The following is a 17,830-nucleotide window of genomic DNA, read 5'->3' on the forward strand; positions in this document are numbered from 1 at the left end:
CGTCACGTTTGTTTGTTTGTTTTTTTCATTGTTTATTCAGTGGTTGGTGTTTTCTTTTTATTATTTTCCTTAGTGGTGCTGTGCGGGCCGTTGTGTCACTTTCATGTGAGCACGCCAAGTCGGCAACGTTGCGCGACCTTCAATTATAACCCGAAGGAATGGATTGAAATGAAACGAAATGAAGCAAATAAATAATTCAGTACATGAGTAAGTGAATGACTGGAAAGCAAAGAGGTATTAACGTCAACGCCAACAAGAAAAAAATGAAGAAATCAAACAATCGAAAAAGGAAAAAAAAGGGAAAAAAAGAGGAAAGGCAGTGTTTATTGCTGGGAAATGAAATATAAGGAGGTGATAGGGGGGGGGGAATCACGTTTAAAATAAAAATAACATCTGTAGGAGTTTTATTTGCATGTATTTGTATAGGGAAGCAAAAAAGGAGGGGAAAAGGGAAGAAAGCCGTGTGGTGACGCGATTACCACATTGTGTCCAGGTAGAGTGCACATTACATAAACAAACGTTTAAAAAAAACAGGGAGAGGAAGCGAAAACAAACGGAACAAGCAAAAAAAAAGAGAATGCGAATAGTAACAATTCAAACGCAGGGATACATATATATATATATATATATATGCTTATGCTTATGAAGTGAGGCGGTGCCAAACGCTGCTGCATATGCATATCTTACATTATTTCCATTTTTCCCCCCTTCTTCTTCCTTTCTCCGTTTTGCTGCTGTTGTTGCCATCGTCGCTTCTCCCTTACTTTTTTTTCTTTTTTTCACTTTTCCCTTCTGCAGATCCAACCACTTATTTGTAGTGACATACGGTAATCATAATAATAGCCAGTAAGTTGCAGCAACAAATCCGTGCCAACCCGCAATTTCCCGTGTTGTCATACTTATGTTTATTGCCCGAACCCTTCCAGTCTTGCGGCAGGCGATGCCGCGCCAACGATCTTTTCTTTCATCCGTATTGAAGGGACGTCGCAATACACCAACATATTACAGTGGCCGCGGTGATATGGCGGGGAATCCCGATATTTTAGCGGAGGCGGCGTGCTGCGGCCGGCCTGATGCGGAATGGGCGTGGCTGAGGCTTTTGTGTTTTGTGTGTGTTTCCTCCACTGTTGGGGTGTGGCTTTGGCAAGTGTACTTTTATAAACAGGCAATGTTCTTCAAAGATGAGCCCTGGTCACCCTTTAAGAATTAAGGCAAAGAAGGTCAAAGAATTTCCGGTGGGAAGTACTGTTAAATGCATTTGACTGCGGTTCACAGACACACAAACACATCTCTTCCACCTCTTCCGATTCCTCCGTTTCCAACACAAAAACCGGCACGCCTTCATTAGTTTGCAGTGGCGCGTCGGTATGGTTGCTCGTGTATTGTGCGACTGTCCTTAAGTTATCGTGTTATTGGTTTCCTTTCGGCCCATGCAACGCATGCATGCATACATGAATAATATATATATATATATATATATGCACCTTCCTTTTCTTTATTTTTTTTTCTATAAAAGCACACAATACTTAATAAAATTTTGATCTTTCTGAATACTGTTCTTTGGCGTGAGCATTGATTCCCTCAACAACCATTAACACTACTTTCTTTCCCCTGGTCGGACCACGCAGTTGGCAAACACCCACCAGCATAAAGGAAATTTGAAAAGAAGAACGGAAAACTACGAAGAAAAAACTTAAGGTACGTGCAAAATAGGAAGCACACTGACATTGCTCGTGCTTCCGGGGTTACAGCGGTGCAGGTGGAAATGAAGCCTACAAAACCACTACTTTACATAACGGGATACGGACCCTTCTTGGAAGTAACGGAGAACCCCAGCGCCACCATTGCGCAAAGTGTAGCGGAACAGGTGAGACAAAGTGGCGAAGCGGATGTCCATCATGAAACACTAGACGTGAACTTAGAGGCCGTTTCCAAATATTTCAACCGCCTCAATGAATCCGTCACCGCTCATCTGGAAGCCACACATCCCGAGAATCGAGTACTTCTCGTCAACGTGGGCCTTCACAGTCGCGAAAAGGAAAAGGTACTGCGGCTGGAAGTGCGCGCCTTCAATGAACTGGAGGGAAACCCCATCGATGATGAGCTTCCCTTGAGTACATGCAAAGACAGTGCTTTCGTGAAGGGATGCAAGCTCGAAACAACAACAGCCCTCATAGAGGAACTCAATGCGATTGAGAGAAATGGTAGCGATCATCACGAAAAGCCTCGTTGGATTATTTCTTACGACGCGGGGCGATATTACTGCAACTATGCACTGTACAGAGGCGTGAAGATGCAGGAAGCTCTAAACAACCGCGTGTTTGCCGTGTTTTTGCACATTGTAGCATCCACTGTCGTGTGCATGGAAGAGCAGGTTGCGCAGGTCCGCATGCTTGTGTCACACCTCTTGAAACACATGGAAGCAGTTGAATGACTTCATTTACAAGCTATTCTTTTGGGCGTACCGTTTGATAGTTTGTTTATTCTGCTGGTTTTGTTGGTTGGGTTTACCTTTGATGGCTCATTATTACTGGGGTTTCTGTTGATGCCGCAAGCGGGGCTACCTATCACAGTGGTGTCGCTGTTGAAAGGGCGCTTAACGAAAGTGCAGAATAGCCAGACACATACATACATATATATACGTACGCTTATTTATTGGTAGTATACGTCTCTGTGTGTATCTGCGTGTGTTTTGCAAAAAGCTCTGAGTTCCACAGACGGTTTACCTCAAAGAGGAGGTGTTTCCCCCACTTTTCCACTTGCATCCTCGATTTTATTTTATTTTTTTTCTTGCATACGTGAGATTGAGGGTCCACCCTCATGAATGCCTAGTGTCTTCTCTATATCAGAGAGTCCTCCAAACCACACGCGTTAATTTTATGAAAATTTCTTCTTCCTCTACCACACATTCCCCTCCCCTCCTTCTCTTCTTTTGTTGCTGTTGTTGTTGTTATTTTTACTTTTCCCCCTCTTATGAGCGAAGAAGTAGATTGGTTGGGAAACGGGGGATTCTTTTCTTCCACCGTAATAGAAGTGGCCGTAATCAGACACCATAATATCGGGAAGAAAAAGGAGGAGGTCATCACCTCCATGCAACCACCTTCACCAACTGTATCCTTCATTGAATATGTCCTTTTGGCACTTGAGCTTCCACCAAACATGTTTGTCTCCAAACTGGCCGCGTGCTGCACGATGCTTTTCCTAACGCGCTCAGACCCAAAGCTCCTACGGGAGTTGTGTAGAAAGTGGGTAATACGATTCAAAAAAGATCGGCACCTGATTATTTCCCGGATTCGGGAAAGCACAAGGAGTGCTAATTGCTCTGATATGTACTCGAGAGCATCCATGGATAGTGTTGTCGAGAATCTTCCGGGCTCAGATGAGTGTGACCCACAGAACTGTATGGAACATTTTCTTCACCTGATCAACACGTTTGTGCCGGAGTATTTTTCTTGGAATTGGCACCACACAGAGTTGATGATTCAAACCAATAGAAAGTCGGAGGACTTTGTACGCGAAAGGCTGCTTCCACTCTGTAGGAATAGCAGCGAGGATGCTGATGGATTGGATGACGAGGATAAGGACAAGGACGAAGCTCTGGCGTCCTTTTTGCTTAGTAAACGGCCTGCGGATACTCGGGGCTTTAACAAATGCGAAGAAGCATGGACAAACGGCCTCGAAAACCCTGAGCGGCCCCCTCTTGAAAGGTATGCATCGCGCATTCGTTTCGCAACATTCAGCAACCTCCGCAACTGTTTCCGCCAGTCACCACATGGCGTGGTGCTCATATTTCACGCTAACTATTCTTCAAAGAGTTGCGAGACGCTGAGGACCTTTGAGGAAATTCTCATGAAACAGATGCTGAACCCTCAACCACAGGTGTGTGTTGTTCACATTGTTGCAGAGCCTGAACTCGCGCGCTTATATCAAATAAATTGGTTCCCAACGATCATCTATGTGCCACCGCTATCCCAACCGAAGAGCGGCCCATTGCTGGAAGTTGTAGAGTCTAACACCAATGGTAATGGTTGTTCATTCAACCAAGTGCGCACGAGTAACGGTACGCCTACCATTCGGGGCACTGGGGGTGAAGCCGATGATGTATCATGCGACGCATTGCCACCAGTGCGTCTGGTGTCATCGGATGCGGAGGAGTCAAGCGATGATTCCCCCTGTGCAGCAAGTCCATTGCAAGAAGAGGAAATATCACCCTCTGTTAAACATAAGAAGCACCGTGTGTATCCGCCAGAAGGTGACTTATCGGCTCCGTCGCTTGCAAAGTGGATAAATAGCAGAGGTTCCGTAGCACAGCTGATGCCTGCGGATAATCGTGCGGTTTCACGCATTAATCAGCTCCCTGAAAGGAAGGGATTTCCGAATGGTTTGAAGCATTCGTCGTCGAGGGACTCTCTGCAGACGTTGAGTTCCTCTGCGGAGGCGGCGGATTCTCATGAAACCAGCGCAAAGGCACCGGTGTTCATTTTTCTGGGAGGAGGTGTGGCTGCAGGGAAAAGCACTGTAGTGTCTGTGCTTTCTGGTAGTTTATGGTGGGAGGAGCACAAGGCAAATAGCGTCATCATTAGTGCTGATAACTACAAGAGCCAGAGTTACCTGGTATCGAATGACATGGAGAAGCAGCACGAGTATAGCACACGTTTGGCAGAGGAACTCATGGTGAGAGCAGTGAATGGGAGGCGCAGCATTGTGTTTGATAGTACAATGATGTGGAAACCGTTTGTTCAGCAGGTGATTGATATGGTGCGCAATTCCCATCGTGTGCTGTACGAACAGGGACCGGGCTATCGGGATGGTGGAAAAGTGGAAGAATACTTTAGGACGGTGGGACCACGGTCAGAGTCTCACCTTCCACCATATGTAATTCGACTCTTAGCAATAACGGTTGAGCCTGAAGTTGCGGTACGCCGCGGAATCCTTCGCAACTTCTCAACAGGACGAAGCGTGCCTATCAAAACTCAACTTCGCTCCTTCCGCCTATTTGCAGAGAACTTTGTGGAATATGTTTCCCTAGTAGATGAAGCTACGTTATACAACAACAATGTGATTGTTGACCTCGAGAAGGGCGAACTTCCGCCGGTGGTAGCGGAAAAGCGGGAGGGGAAACTGGTGGTAGTTGATCACGACGCCTATGCACTTTTCTTAGGACAACGGGGGTTAAATGAAAATGCTGGGAATGCACTTGAGCTCTACAACCCCAAGCAATCCTAACACGGGAGCAGCGAGGGGTCGGGCGCGTTATGACCATTTGTTAATGTGCGCTTTCGGGTCGATAAAATATATGGATGGACGTAGGATATTGTTGTTGTTGTTATTGTTATTTCGTTTTTGTTTTATCATTTACACGTTTGGATGCCGTCGTTGCGGTTCGTATTAGTAGTGACATTTGTGCTGCTGTATTTGGTGGTGGGCTGGCGGTAGGGGAATCTGCATTGAGAAGGCTTTAATTAGTACTGTGTTCGTCATTTTTCCTGTTATTATTATTATCATTATTATTATTATTACTATTATTGTATGTATCTTATGTGTGCGTGCCTTCATATGTCCGTTTACAAATACTTAAAAAAAATCAGAGGGAAGTGGGAAGTGGTCCAAACAGGTTCAACTAATAAGTGATGGCGGAGGAGAGTGTTTGAACAGAGAAGGGATAACATAGCAACCGTTCTAGCTCATATAACATCGGTGTTGATTTCTTTTCGGTGTGCGTGTGTGCGTGTTTTGTTTTGTTTGTTTGTTTGTTCTCTTTTCAATTAAAACGGTAATCCCACAGTAATATCTTGCATGTACATATACACGTGTAAATGTGGGTTTTTTTTTGTCCCTCCCCCTCCCCTACCTTGGCCCTTGCTTCCCCAACCGCCAGCCTCTGGTACAGAAAATATGAGAACATTAAGGTGAAGGAAAAGGGTAGGCAGGGTTGTTACCGTTTAAAGAGGAAAAAAAAACTAGAAGAGATAGGGATAGGGATATTACTGTCCGTCACTTTTCTTTTCATTCTTTCTTGGTCTTATCATTTTCTGTTCCTTCATTTCTTTTCTCTCTCCTTCATTTCTTTTTTCTTTTTTTTTTTATTTTTATTTTAACTTTATCTTTCCTCTCACTAATGGTGGTGAAATGGAGGAAAGCGGGAGAAGCGGTTGGTTTCGTCGTTGGGGTTTCTTTTCCCGCTCAACAACCGAGTAAAAGTTACATTCATGCACGCGCAGGCGTGGAGCTTTTGGCGCCGCTTCCTTCTCTTCCTTTTTTTTCTTTGTTTGTGTGTTGTTGGTGTCGTTGTTGTTGTAGTTGTGTTCTATAATTATTCGTGCAAAGTGCTCCCATTAATATCTGGACTTTATGTTATCCCCTTTTTTTTTCTTTTTTTGCCCTCCCCTCACCTCCCTTTGTTCTCTTCTCTTCCACGCCTTTTCTTTCATACACATATGCACTCTTTTGTGTTTCCCCTTTTTTTTTTCATTTTATTTAAAGAAAGAAATAAAAAGAATCTTTTTCAAACCCGTTTGAACCATTTCTCATTTGGTGTAGGGCTGAAGTCAAGGCCTGCTGAACGCATTAGTTTGCTCGGGGAATTGTTGTGCTGCATTTCCACCACTCTCTTCCCTTCTCTGAATAGTACCTTCCCTACTATCATATTAATTTATATTTATTTATATTTACATATAAATAAATCTGTTGTTGTTGCCATTTGTGGGGGTGTTTTTTTTTCCCCCCCCCCCCTCCCCTCCTTCTTTCCTTTTAAAGTTGTTGTACACATTCATCTTTTCTTTTTCTTTTTTGTGCGTAGGAAATAAAATTTTAACAAACAAACTTGCTCATACACTTACGTTGCCTCCACAAACACACACACACACACTTACATCCAACACCGCAGCAGTGTGTTGCTGCTCTTGGACAGTGGAACCCATTGAAAGGCAAACTAAACGAGTAACTAAAAAGGGCATTCGTACGTGTCAAAAAAAAAACAGTGGAGGAAAGATAAAAAGTAAAATAGACAAAGCGGGCGATTAGTGCAATCATTGTTGTTTGTTTGTTTTTTTTTCTTTTTTGCCCCTTAATAAGGCAAAGAGACGCAACAACATTTTTTTTTAAAAACGGTATCACTTATATTAGAGATATGTTTCGAACGTTACCCTTGAGGTCAAGTATTCGCATGGTGGAGTGCCCGCGCGATGCGATGCAGGGCTTACCACATTTTATCCCAACAGAACAAAAGATACGGTACCTTAAAGCTCTCCTGAAGTGTGGCTTTTATGCTCTTGATTGTGGTTCTTTTGTGTCACCGCGAGCAGTTCCTCAAATGCGTGATAGTACCGAAGTTATCGCTAACTGTTGGAAAACTATGCAAGAGGAAAAGGCAGCGCCTAAGTTGTCTGTTGTTGTTGCATCACTCGCTGGGTTTAAGCAGGCATTGGAAACTCCGGGAGTGAGTGTCATTGGGTATCCGATTGGTTGCTGCGAGCGGTTTCAGCAACGTAATGCGAAAAAGAGCATTGCAATGTCCCTTGATGAAATTAGAAACATAAAGGAGGCCACAGATGCTTTCAATGCGCAACGAAGCTCAAACCCCGTGGCTCCCAATGAAGACGTCAATGGGAGGGAGCTTCTCATTTACATTTCTATGGCATTTGGTAATCCGTATGGCGAGTCGCACAGTATTGATTTAGTGGAAAAATTGGTAGGAGAACTTGTCGCATCGGGGGCGCGTGACATTAGTCTTGCTGACACCACTGGAGTAGCGCAACCGCCCCTCATATTTGACACCTTCACTCAATTACGGAAGAAATTCCCTGATGTAACATTTGCTGGACATTTTCACAGTAATGCGGTGGAGGCGAGAGGGAAAATTGTTGCAGCGTTGGATGCCGGTTGCACGATGATCGACAGCGCGCTGTGTGGTATGGGCGGTTGCCCATTCGCTAAAGATGACGGTCTTGTGGGAAATGTTGCGACGGAGGTGGTGGTGAAGGCGCTTGAGGAGCGTGGCGTCCTCCCCGCTGCTCTCAATAAGGAGCAACTAAAGAAATGCGTCCTCATCAAACAGGAGATTTTTGGTGTGAGCGTGAGAGACATGTTGATTTCACAAACACTGCACGATGAGAAGCGGTTTGCGACGTTATGCCAGGAGCACTTTAAGTTGTATGATGTTAACGACGATGGTACTTTGGATTATGAAGGATTTAGAGATAGTATGATTCATGTCTTTGCTGAATTGGGTGCACCACAGCCATCAGAGGAGAAAATACGCAGCAGTTTCGCGAAGGTTGATATCCAAAATCTTGGGTTTATTACAATTGACGCGTACACGATGGGTGCAAGGCGCTTACTCGTCAAGAGATTGGCTTCCAACACCAACACAACAACTAAGAATGAAGAAAGGGGGGAAGGTGTCGTTGAAGCATCTTCCTGCTGAGCATTCTAAAGGTTTGCTTTTTTTTTTCTTTTTATTATTTGTTGTTGTTGCTATTGTTTGGTTTTTCTTTCCCCCCCCCCCCTCCTCCCTCTTCAAACTCGTGATTGGGACTTTAGGAGGGACCAGGGGAAGGGAGACGAGTACCGTAATCATGGCTGGTTAATGGCACCTCTATCATCCAGTCTGTGTTTCCCAAATTCACAAATCAAAACCACAGAACCGAAATTATGGGATAACAAAATGAAGAACTTAAGACAATGATGTGATGCAGGATAAAAAGAGGAACGGGGCATGAATGCACACAAACAGAAACCCGTACACACGATGTATGCAATATGTACTGTTTGTAGCAGAAAGAAAAAGAGGGAGGGAGGGAGTGAGTGAGAAAGAGGAAAGGAAGCTGATGGCGCTTCTCCCGGTTCCCTTTTACTCTGTCTTGTATCTCACACTTGATTTCTGTGACCTAACTTTTATCTGCTTCATACTTTTTTTTTTCATTCACTGTCTTCGGTTGACTCGTTTGTATCCCTCTTTTTCTCTTTCCATTTGTTTCCATTCCTTCTGTCATGTCCTTCACTCCTTTTCCACTCATACGCACGGTCCATCTGCATGCTCATGTGTGTAATATACCGTGTCTCTTTGGAAAGTTCAGTAGTGAAATGTGTTTGATGCAGTTCAAAATGCGCATATCTCTAAAGATCACTTTTTGTTGTTGTTTTTGTTGTCGTTGTACCAATATTTGCAGCATTTATGTACTTGACATTTGCGTCTACTACCTGTTGGTTCTTTGTTCTCTTTACGCTACTTTCAATTTTTCCCCTTTTTTGTTATTATCTCCTTTAGTGCATAAATACACGAAGAGGAAGTGAGGCGGGGCTCATTCCCATTTGGCTCGCATCAGTGGAGACAACTTGTGGTGTTGCTAACGGAACCGTAAGCATTTAGCACCGGAGTTGTTTTGTTTTGTTTCCCCCTACACACACACACACACACACAGATGACGGCAATTGCGATGAAACGGATTGCTAAAGATCTTAACGTTCTAAAGACGGACATTAGTCGTAGTGCTCCGGTGGTGTCTCTCATTGCCGCTGTTGAAAGTGAAAACGTTTATCAATGGCATATTGTGGCACGGGCTCCAGCCGACAGCATTTACAGCAGTAATAGTGATGAAGCACAGCATAAGAAGAAAAATGCATATCGTCTTTCAGTAATATTCACAGACGATTACCCCGACAAGCCACCAAAGGTAAGTTTCATTACTAATATTTATAGTCCGCTTGTTGGGGAAAAGGGTGATGTGTGTGAGCGACTCACTGAAAAGGATTGGACACCAGACCAGCGTGCAACTAATGTTATTATGCGTGTCCTCAATGAGGTGTTTAGTGGATATAAAAACAATGACGATTATGATTTAAACCACGACGCACGCCGTTGTCTAAAGGAGGAACCAGAGGTATTCGAAAAGCGAGCTCAATGTCCGTTTTAGTTGAAACGCGAAGCACAAAGAAGGAAGAGTGGAAGGGGAGAACAAAAAGAAGCAAAAAAAAAAAAGAGGACGCAGATTTTTTCATAAAAGAACACAAAAAAACTTATTGAGCGAAACGCGTAATTGCCGCTGATGGTGTTTTAATTTTTGCGCCCGCATGCCGCATATGGATGAAGCCACATGTCTTCCATCCAACCGGAAGTTACGGTGTACAATATCGTATAGGTGGAAAAGGAAAAGAAAGCGAAAGTCTTTTGGATATACCGTGTTGTTGTGGCAAACGCATAAATAGACGAAGGCACAGATATTTTCCACCTCACATCGATGTTGTGAAGAAAAGTAGCTTTACATTGGCGTCACATTTCAGTAACCACTTTTTTTTATTATTTGAAACTGATTGGGCGCAAAGGCGGGGAGATTTTCTTTTTTTCTTTTTTGGGGACAAGATCAAAGGATAACAAATAATAAAAATACCACTTCTTCGCCTGTCGGCAATACCTTTTCCGTCACCCCCTGCTACTTACATATATGGTTTCAATGTGCGTTACCGATTTATTTACATTTTATGCGCTGGTGTTTTGTTTTCCCCTTCTCCACATCACACACAACCACACCCTTCTTTTTGTCCTATTTGTCGTTTTTGTTATTTATTTATTTATTTTTTTTTTACGACCCTGTCCCGTCCTCGCAACCAAAATATTTTTCTCCTCCTCTTCTTCTCTTCTTTTCATACGTGGTACGCAACGATATAATGTTTTTGTTTGTTTTGTTTTAGCAAAGGAACGAGACAGAGAGAAGTTGAATCGATGAAATGGAAAGACTGTACCGTAGCCACATTCGCAGGTGCCACTGCCCGTGTGAAGTTAATATTTGCCTTCCGCGCTCTTTCCCCTTATTTGTAATGCAACGAAATGTCATACAATCAAACAGTGGAAGAGGCCTGCGGAGTATTTTGGATCAATATGAGGATTTCAAGCTCATCATGCAGCTTCGCAAAAATGGACGGGGGAATTATTACAGATATCAACAGAAATTGTGGCCATCAGCTGAGGCTTTAGAGAGAGATATGACGGAGAGACTTTACAGCAGCACCGAACGCACTCCCCTCGCGCTTTTGCCGCAACCGAAAAGAGCACCATCGCCTCGCACATGTGTGCTTGAGGGGTGTGGTGCAGCGGCATTGTTAGAAGGAGCGGAAAATGCCGTACAGATCAGTGAGGACCTAAACGACAATCAAAAGGAAGTGAATGAGCCGTTAGATCTCACGGACTCGACGGAAACAATGTTTGCCGAGCTTTATGGTACGGATCAGAGTATCAATAATAAAATCATCACAGATAACGACCTACAGGGGACTGTGCTGGAAGCGGCTCAACAGCGTGCGAGGACTCTCATATTCAATGACCTTCGGGTTAATGAGCTCGCAACTTCTCCAGCAGTTGCGTCCACTAATTCGAGAAGAACAACAACAATACTGTCCGCCAAAGATAAAGGTAGCATGGCGTGGGAGGCGCTCGGGCTCTGCCCCACGTTGAGTAAACAAGTTATAGCTAAATACAGTGCAGCGCCCACGCGACTTCAGTGTCGCCTCCTTCCCGCCCTTCTTCATGAAGATCATAACGATGTATTGTTTAATGGCGTGACGGGGAGCGGGAAAACTAGTGCGCTTCTTCTTGCCCTCTTACAAGCGGTCCGAAACGAGTCTGCCGGACTGAATGTATTTGTTGCTAGTAATGCCATTACTGCCATGCGAGCCCGCGACCAGTTGCAGGCACTCTGTGGGGAACTGGGTGGTGCCATGGTGGACCGACCTCGAGACGATTACACATGGTTGTTTATGGGCATCTTTTCAGGAGAATATGAGGCGTACTATCGAACCCTTCGCCGTTCCCTGAATAGTGATCACGGACCCGTGCGGATCTTTATAACGACGGCAGACACTTTTTGCCAATTGTTATTCGAAAAGAAAATGGAGTTCGAGGCATTTGGTTATCTTCGCCGTGTTTACGTTGATGATGTGGGTGTACAACTTCCAATGGTGCCCCCTCATGCTCCCGTACACGAAATGCGGGAGAGGCTTCGGAATCCGCTCCCATGCGAACTGTTGCTTGGAACCCTGCATCAACTGCCGGGGCCTCACATTCGATCCATCTTGCAGCTGGGGCTCGTGTCGGCCGATATGGAAACTGCGCTCAAAGATCATTTAAAGTCGTTGTGCGTAAAATTGGAGCGCCACACGATTGTTCTTTCCGCTGTGCGCATTCCCTCAACGATACACTGTCTTTTTAGCTTTCATCTCGCCCACGAGGATGTGTACGAATACGTTGTGCAACTCATCTGGAATGCACGGGCTACGATCCCTGGTCGGGCGGTGATATATGTCCGCTATGAAGACAACATCCTACAGGTGCGCACGAAGCTACGCCAGCTTGGAATGGATGTAAAGCTCTTCTCAGAAGTTTACCATGATGGTGTGTTTCGTGACTCATGGAAGTTTCTCTTGCTACATGAATCAGAGGCGTTTGGGGTTGACTTACCGCTTGTCTCGCATGTCTTCATCACATTTTGTCCCCACAGCACATGTTCCTTCCAGCATATGTGTGGTCGAACCGGACGACTGGGAAATGTTGGTTGGGTGTACACCATAACAGACAAACGTGAAGCAAAGGCCGTGCGTGAGGTGGTCACACAGCTGGAAGTTGATTTTTGTAGTCACGTGGTTGACAGCAATCTTGCACAAGTGCCACCCAGCGATATGGACCGCCTAACAAAGGAGTTTGAGCTATATGGGTTGGATCCGCAGTATGCAGTGAGGCAACACTACGTTGTCCAGAGTGAGAATCCAGACATGGCGTACCGCAGTCGTGAGTTCTTTAGTAAGCCGGCGGAAAAGCAGTTCCAGATGGAGGACTACACGCCAACGCCGGTGTTGCATAGGCGGTTCGTTAACGCAAAGAAGTTGGCTAAGGACGTGGAACGGGACCCTTCTGTGGCACTCACCTTACAGAAGGAAGGATTACTGAACAGCAAACTTGCTCCAACGAAAAAAATGAGAAACCTTCTCAACAACAAGAGCCGAAGCTTCAATGCAGCACTTTATGGTATGAAGAGTAATAAATAATGGATGTCCATGAGGTTACCAGCACCATTTTATCTTCCAATTCTTCTGTGTGAGGAACGTTCAATTTGCAAGGCTACCGGCGAATCCGAGCCTTAGGGATATTAAAAAATAAATGTACGTTGGGCATGGAATTCTATGGTTGTGTGTAAAGATGGCTCGTCTCATTGCGGAAACTGATGTGATAAGAATGATTCTTTTAGGTCGGGGGGGAGGCCGGGAGAAGTGGTTGATGATGATATCCCTCCTGTGAAAGTGCGGTCGTGTAATTGTGCGAATCAATAAACAACACTAATAGTGTTCGCCATGATGTGTTCGACTTTTTTTTTCTTTCTTTCTTTTTTTCCTCTGCGCTATCATGAATTATGGTCGAACAGCTGCTGTACGGTTTATTCGCTCACTAGCTTGGGTCTCCGCCTTTTCTTCTTTTTTTTCTTGCACATTTTGTGTGGCTCACACCCGCTTTAAATAATCCTTTTTTTTTTTTTGCTTTCCTGTCATAAAGGTGTACCCGCAGGAGGGTCTCATAGTTGATCACATCTTCACTTTTGAATGACCACTCTATCTTTAGATTCAACAGCGGTACGTGTTGTTGCCCGCTGTAGGCCCCTTCTTCCGAGTGAACGAAACCACACAACCTCCCGAATTCAGATTAACGCAGAAGCTGGGACAATTACTCTTGCCGAAAAGGGATTAGGGGTTGGTCGTTGTTTTACATTTGATCGTGTTTTCCTTCCCAACGCGCAACAGCACGATGTTGCTGAAGAGGTGAGTCCACTGATCAGTCACGTACTCGAAGGATTTTGTGCCACCATTTTCGCATACGGTCAGACAGGTAGCGGAAAGACACACACAGTCGAAGGGTTTGAATACATTCGTAACGGTAGGGGTGGCCCTAAAGTCAACATAGACACAGACCCCGAAAAGCATGGTATTATTCCCCGCGTGATACAGCTCATTTTCGATCGTGTTCGGGAAAAGCAGTTCGCAGATGCTAACACATCATATCACCTTAAGTGCAGCTATTATCAGATATACAATGAACGGGTTACAGATTTGCTGAATCCCTCATCGGAAGCTTCTAAAGGCACTGGTCTAAAGGTACGTTGGTGCCGTGACGATACTTTCACAGTGGAGAACCTTTACATATGTGAGTGTGACCAACCCGGCGAGATGCGCCGTATGTTCTTGTCTGGTGCTAAAGCTAAAGAAATGGGAAGTCATATGATGAACCAGCAATCGTCCCGCTCGCACTGCGTCTTTACAATCCACGTAGAGCGTTCCGATAGCGACATCCCAGGGAATAGTGTGAAGTCACAGCTCACCATTGTAGACTTGGCGGGGTCAGAGAAGCTGACGGCGCTTGACGCCAACCCCTCCTCAAAGCTGACTAAGGAATCTATAGATATAAATACGTCACTTTTTGCCTTGGGAAAAGTGATCACCTCTCTCGCCCAGCGATCAAAGCACAATCAGAAAAACGGTGCGGGGGCTAATCAGTTGCACATCCCCTACCGTGATAGCAAACTGACCAAGCTCCTGAAGCATGCACTAGGAGGAAACTCACTAACAACGATGTTAGCGTGTATCAGCCCATCCGATAACTACGCGGAGGAAACAATGTCGACGCTTATGTTCGCTACTACAGCTAGAACTATTAAAAACGTGCCTTACGTGGCTGAGGACCCTGTAACACAGGTTGTCAATCAACTCCGGAGCGAACTTGGAAATGTAAAGGAGGAGTTGAACTACTATCAGAACCTTGTTGGCAGCAACCTCATCAACAGTGGCCCAACGCGACCACAGCCTATGTACCACGTGCAGGCTTCAAACGACGAGGCCGTTAACGCACAAGTGAATGAATTATCGGACAAACTCCTGCAGGCATGTGATGCCCTCCAGAAAATTATGAGCATCAACACCCAGCTTCGCTCTGCTTTTGACGTGGTGAAGGAGGCGAAAGCAGAACTCGAACGAAGGGAGATGGAGCTAAACGCTGAAAATTTAGCTCTGCGCGAACGTATTGAGATGTTGGAGTCTGTTGTGCTTAAAGAGGACTTGACGGAGTGCTTTGGAAATGGCGCAAAGTCCCAGGAGGGGTATTTGAAGAACAACGGTTACTACTATTCCTCAGCGCGAGCATCACTCCTTACAAATGCATCCGACCCAAAGTCCTGCCACGCACCCACCAGGCCCCACTCCGCAAGCGTGCACGAGTCGCCCGCTCCAACAACAGCTGGTCAAACAAATCCACGGGCTTATGCAGCGGATGGAGCGTGGGCGGCGGAGCGCCCTCCGATTGCCGAAGATAATCCCCGACCAATGACGGGACCTTCAGTGCGCCCGTCAGCGGAGGGTTTTGTGCCCTCAGCACAACTTGCGGAAGAACGCTTACGTGGGGAACAATCAATTAATAAACGAAGAGAAAAGCTGACAAAGGGTCTCGCCGAGTATGCTAACAGATACTGTCAACCTGACCGTTTCGTGAACTATGCGGAATACTACGGAAAGGCCCGCCGCTTGGTAACCACGAACCGTTCAGTTTCTAGTACCGTGGATGATATGAGCAAAACCCTCCGCCAAATCCCAGAGAGCATTGCCAGCACCGTTCCCAACTCACTGAAGACCACTTCTCAATTCGGGATGTTACACTTTGGTGGGAGCCGGGAGGAGTTGGGCGAACTCGAGGAACGTCGGCGGCAGCGTGAGGAGAAGCGGCAGGCGCTCATCGCTCAGCAGGATGCCCTCCGCGGTGATGTTGCGCGCGCATTTGTTGGTATTACTGAAAAGAAGGAACCCATCCGAGCTGGAAAAGAACCATACGAGCAAGGATCATTAGCATCCACGGACACGACCGGGAAGCAAATGCCAAAGTTACCTTCAGCGCAACCTGCCCCCGCAGATTCGGTGAGTCGGCTGAAGGCTTATTTGGAACAAGAAATAGGTATGAGGGGTGAGTTATGAAGAGGATTATGGGCAGCTATAAGACCCGGGGACACATTTACGCACTGAATCGTGGCCGCACACAAACACCGTGTGCACACTTACAACCACTTACATATCGAATATTGCCGGCCCCGGATCCCTGAACCAATGTTCTGCAAATGGGGTTTATGCAGCCGGTATAAGCGGCTAATTGGAGCTCGCTATTATTTATCCCTGGAGGTGGGAGGCAGGCGCGTGTTCGCTAAGCTGATGCGCACAGGCGAAAGGAATGAGTGCGTGGGAGGCGTTGCAGCATGTCGCTCCAAGGAGTGGGAAGGGAAGAGAAGCGGAAAAGAGAAATATGAATTCGGCACCTCATCTCGGGAACTGTTTCGTGCTGTCGCCGTAACCCTCTAATTCCCTGTGTGTTTATCCCGGATTTTGGCCACTCGGTTACCCTTGCCCTGGTGGGTTCCTGATGAGATCCTGTTGAGAGAGAGAGAGAGTGGGGTTCCTGTTTTGTCTGTGCTGGGCTGGACTGCAGATACAATTCATTTTCTTTCTCCTGACTATACCCTATTACGTATTCAGTCCCGGTAATAGTGGGGTTTGCCTTTTATTATTATTATTATTTCCCCTTGCTAGATGCCGTCGCGTTTCACGTCATGGTTTTAATGTTCCACTGATGTGCACCTCGTTGGTGGTAGTGTTATTGTTTTTCTTTTCTTTCAAATTAATTCTTCCCCGCACATTTGCTTTGTTTTCCTTGTTTCAGCACGCAGCACCGCATGTACATTTGCGGGCGTAAGTGGGTGCCCACTACAACTTCGTTGGAGAGAGTGAGTTAGGTTTTCCTCCCTTACATACGCAGCTGATGTCTCTCCATTTTCCCCACCTCAGTTGGCTGCTCTTACGGCCTCAACCGTGTCTGCACGTGTATGTGTGTTGAATGCATACCCTTATATTACCGATCGGGCGTAGTGATCTCTCATATATATATATATATATACATATAGGTGGGTGAACAGCGTGTGCATTGTTTCACTGCGTCCCAACACATCCGCCCTTCTTTACTTCATGGCACCTCTGCTTTTAGCACATCATTCTATTAGGCGGTTATTTATCTATTCTATGATTGTATCTGTTACTACATTCTTTTTTTTTTTGTACTCTACTGCCTCTTCCGCCCTTATATAATTCTTCACAATCTCTCCTTTGCAATTATGGAAAGAAAGAGAGAAAACAAAGCAAAAGCTACAAGCGACCATCTACAAGAGCTAATACTACACACTACATATATTCTCAAGTAAGCACTCAAAGGAAACCCTCAAAAAAGAAAAAAAAAAGATATCTACAGTTTGTCATCATGGAAGCTGTCTTCTACGCATTTGCATCCTTCGGCACGGCGCCCACGAAGGAGATGGACAATGCCCATTTCTCCAAAATGTTAAAGGAGGCTAAAATCATTGGCAAAACCTTCACCTCTACAGATGCCGACCTCCTCTTCAACAAGATCAAGGCGAAGGGCGCCCGTAAAATCACCTTCACGGAGTTTAACACAAGAGCTCTCCCTGATATTGCCACCAAGTTGAAGATGACACCCGAGCAGGTGGCTGAAATTCTCACGAAGGCATCACCCGCCTCCAATTCCACAAAAGCGGAAGCTGTTAAGTTCCATGACGACAAAAATCTCTACACGGGCGTCTACAAGGCGGGAGGCCCCACAAATGTGGATCGTAACGCCGGATCCCTTTCAGGGGTTGTCGACCGCCGTGTGGATCAGGTCGATGTGCGTGGCACAACCTCCTCGCAAAAGTAAAACAAAAGAAATTGTAATATGTTATATTCATTTGATATATATATATATATATAT

General features: G+C 45.5%; 7 protein-coding genes and 1 pseudogene across 8 annotated transcripts; all 8 read left to right on the forward strand.

The window, feature by feature from the left end:
* Positions 1 to 901: 901 nt before the first annotated feature.
* On the forward strand, positions 902 to 1,210 carry TEOVI_000667600 (uncharacterized protein; the record flags this gene model as incomplete). Its single annotated transcript, XM_067220867.1, has 1 exon — positions 902 to 1,210. The coding sequence occupies one exon, from the start codon at positions 902 to 904 to the stop codon at positions 1,208 to 1,210; it is 309 nt and encodes a 102-aa protein (XP_067076968.1).
* Positions 1,211 to 1,765: 555 nt separating this feature from the next.
* On the forward strand, positions 1,766 to 2,434 carry TEOVI_000667700 (Cysteine peptidase, Clan CF, family C15; the record flags this gene model as incomplete). The annotated part of the gene is made up of 1 exon (XM_067220868.1): positions 1,766 to 2,434. The coding sequence occupies one exon, from the start codon at positions 1,766 to 1,768 to the stop codon at positions 2,432 to 2,434; it is 669 nt and encodes a 222-aa protein (XP_067076969.1).
* Positions 2,435 to 3,090: 656 nt separating this feature from the next.
* Positions 3,091 to 5,226, forward strand: TEOVI_000667800 (Zeta toxin, putative; the record flags this gene model as incomplete). Its single annotated transcript, XM_067220869.1, has 1 exon — positions 3,091 to 5,226. The coding sequence occupies one exon, from the start codon at positions 3,091 to 3,093 to the stop codon at positions 5,224 to 5,226; it is 2,136 nt and encodes a 711-aa protein (XP_067076970.1).
* Positions 5,227 to 7,129: 1,903 nt separating this feature from the next.
* On the forward strand, positions 7,130 to 8,425 carry TEOVI_000667900 (Hydroxymethylglutaryl-CoA lyase, mitochondrial, putative; the record flags this gene model as incomplete). Its single annotated transcript, XM_067220870.1, has 1 exon — positions 7,130 to 8,425. The coding sequence occupies one exon, from the start codon at positions 7,130 to 7,132 to the stop codon at positions 8,423 to 8,425; it is 1,296 nt and encodes a 431-aa protein (XP_067076971.1).
* A 997-nt stretch (positions 8,426 to 9,422) lies between these two features.
* TEOVI_000668000:pseudogene lies at positions 9,423 to 9,914 on the forward strand (annotated as a pseudogene). The gene has a single exon. A coding segment is annotated over exon 1 (492 nt).
* A 901-nt stretch (positions 9,915 to 10,815) lies between these two features.
* On the forward strand, positions 10,816 to 13,035 carry TEOVI_000668100 (ATP dependent DEAD-box helicase; the record flags this gene model as incomplete). The annotated part of the gene is made up of 1 exon (XM_067220871.1): positions 10,816 to 13,035. The coding sequence occupies one exon, from the start codon at positions 10,816 to 10,818 to the stop codon at positions 13,033 to 13,035; it is 2,220 nt and encodes a 739-aa protein (XP_067076972.1).
* A 549-nt stretch (positions 13,036 to 13,584) lies between these two features.
* Positions 13,585 to 15,996, forward strand: TEOVI_000668200 (kinesin, putative; the record flags this gene model as incomplete). The annotated part of the gene is made up of 1 exon (XM_067220872.1): positions 13,585 to 15,996. The coding sequence occupies one exon, from the start codon at positions 13,585 to 13,587 to the stop codon at positions 15,994 to 15,996; it is 2,412 nt and encodes an 803-aa protein (XP_067076973.1).
* Positions 15,997 to 17,323: 1,327 nt separating this feature from the next.
* TEOVI_000668300 (p25-alpha, putative) lies at positions 17,324 to 17,776 on the forward strand (the record flags this gene model as incomplete). Its single annotated transcript, XM_067220873.1, has 1 exon — positions 17,324 to 17,776. The coding sequence occupies one exon, from the start codon at positions 17,324 to 17,326 to the stop codon at positions 17,774 to 17,776; it is 453 nt and encodes a 150-aa protein (XP_067076974.1).
* Between the last annotated feature and the right edge of the window lie 54 nt (positions 17,777 to 17,830).

The sequence above is a fragment of the Trypanosoma equiperdum genome (genome assembly GCF_001457755.1).
Source record: "Trypanosoma equiperdum strain OVI genome assembly, contig: ctg_1253, whole genome shotgun sequence".
NCBI lineage: Eukaryota > Euglenozoa > Kinetoplastea > Trypanosomatida > Trypanosomatidae > Trypanosoma > Trypanosoma equiperdum.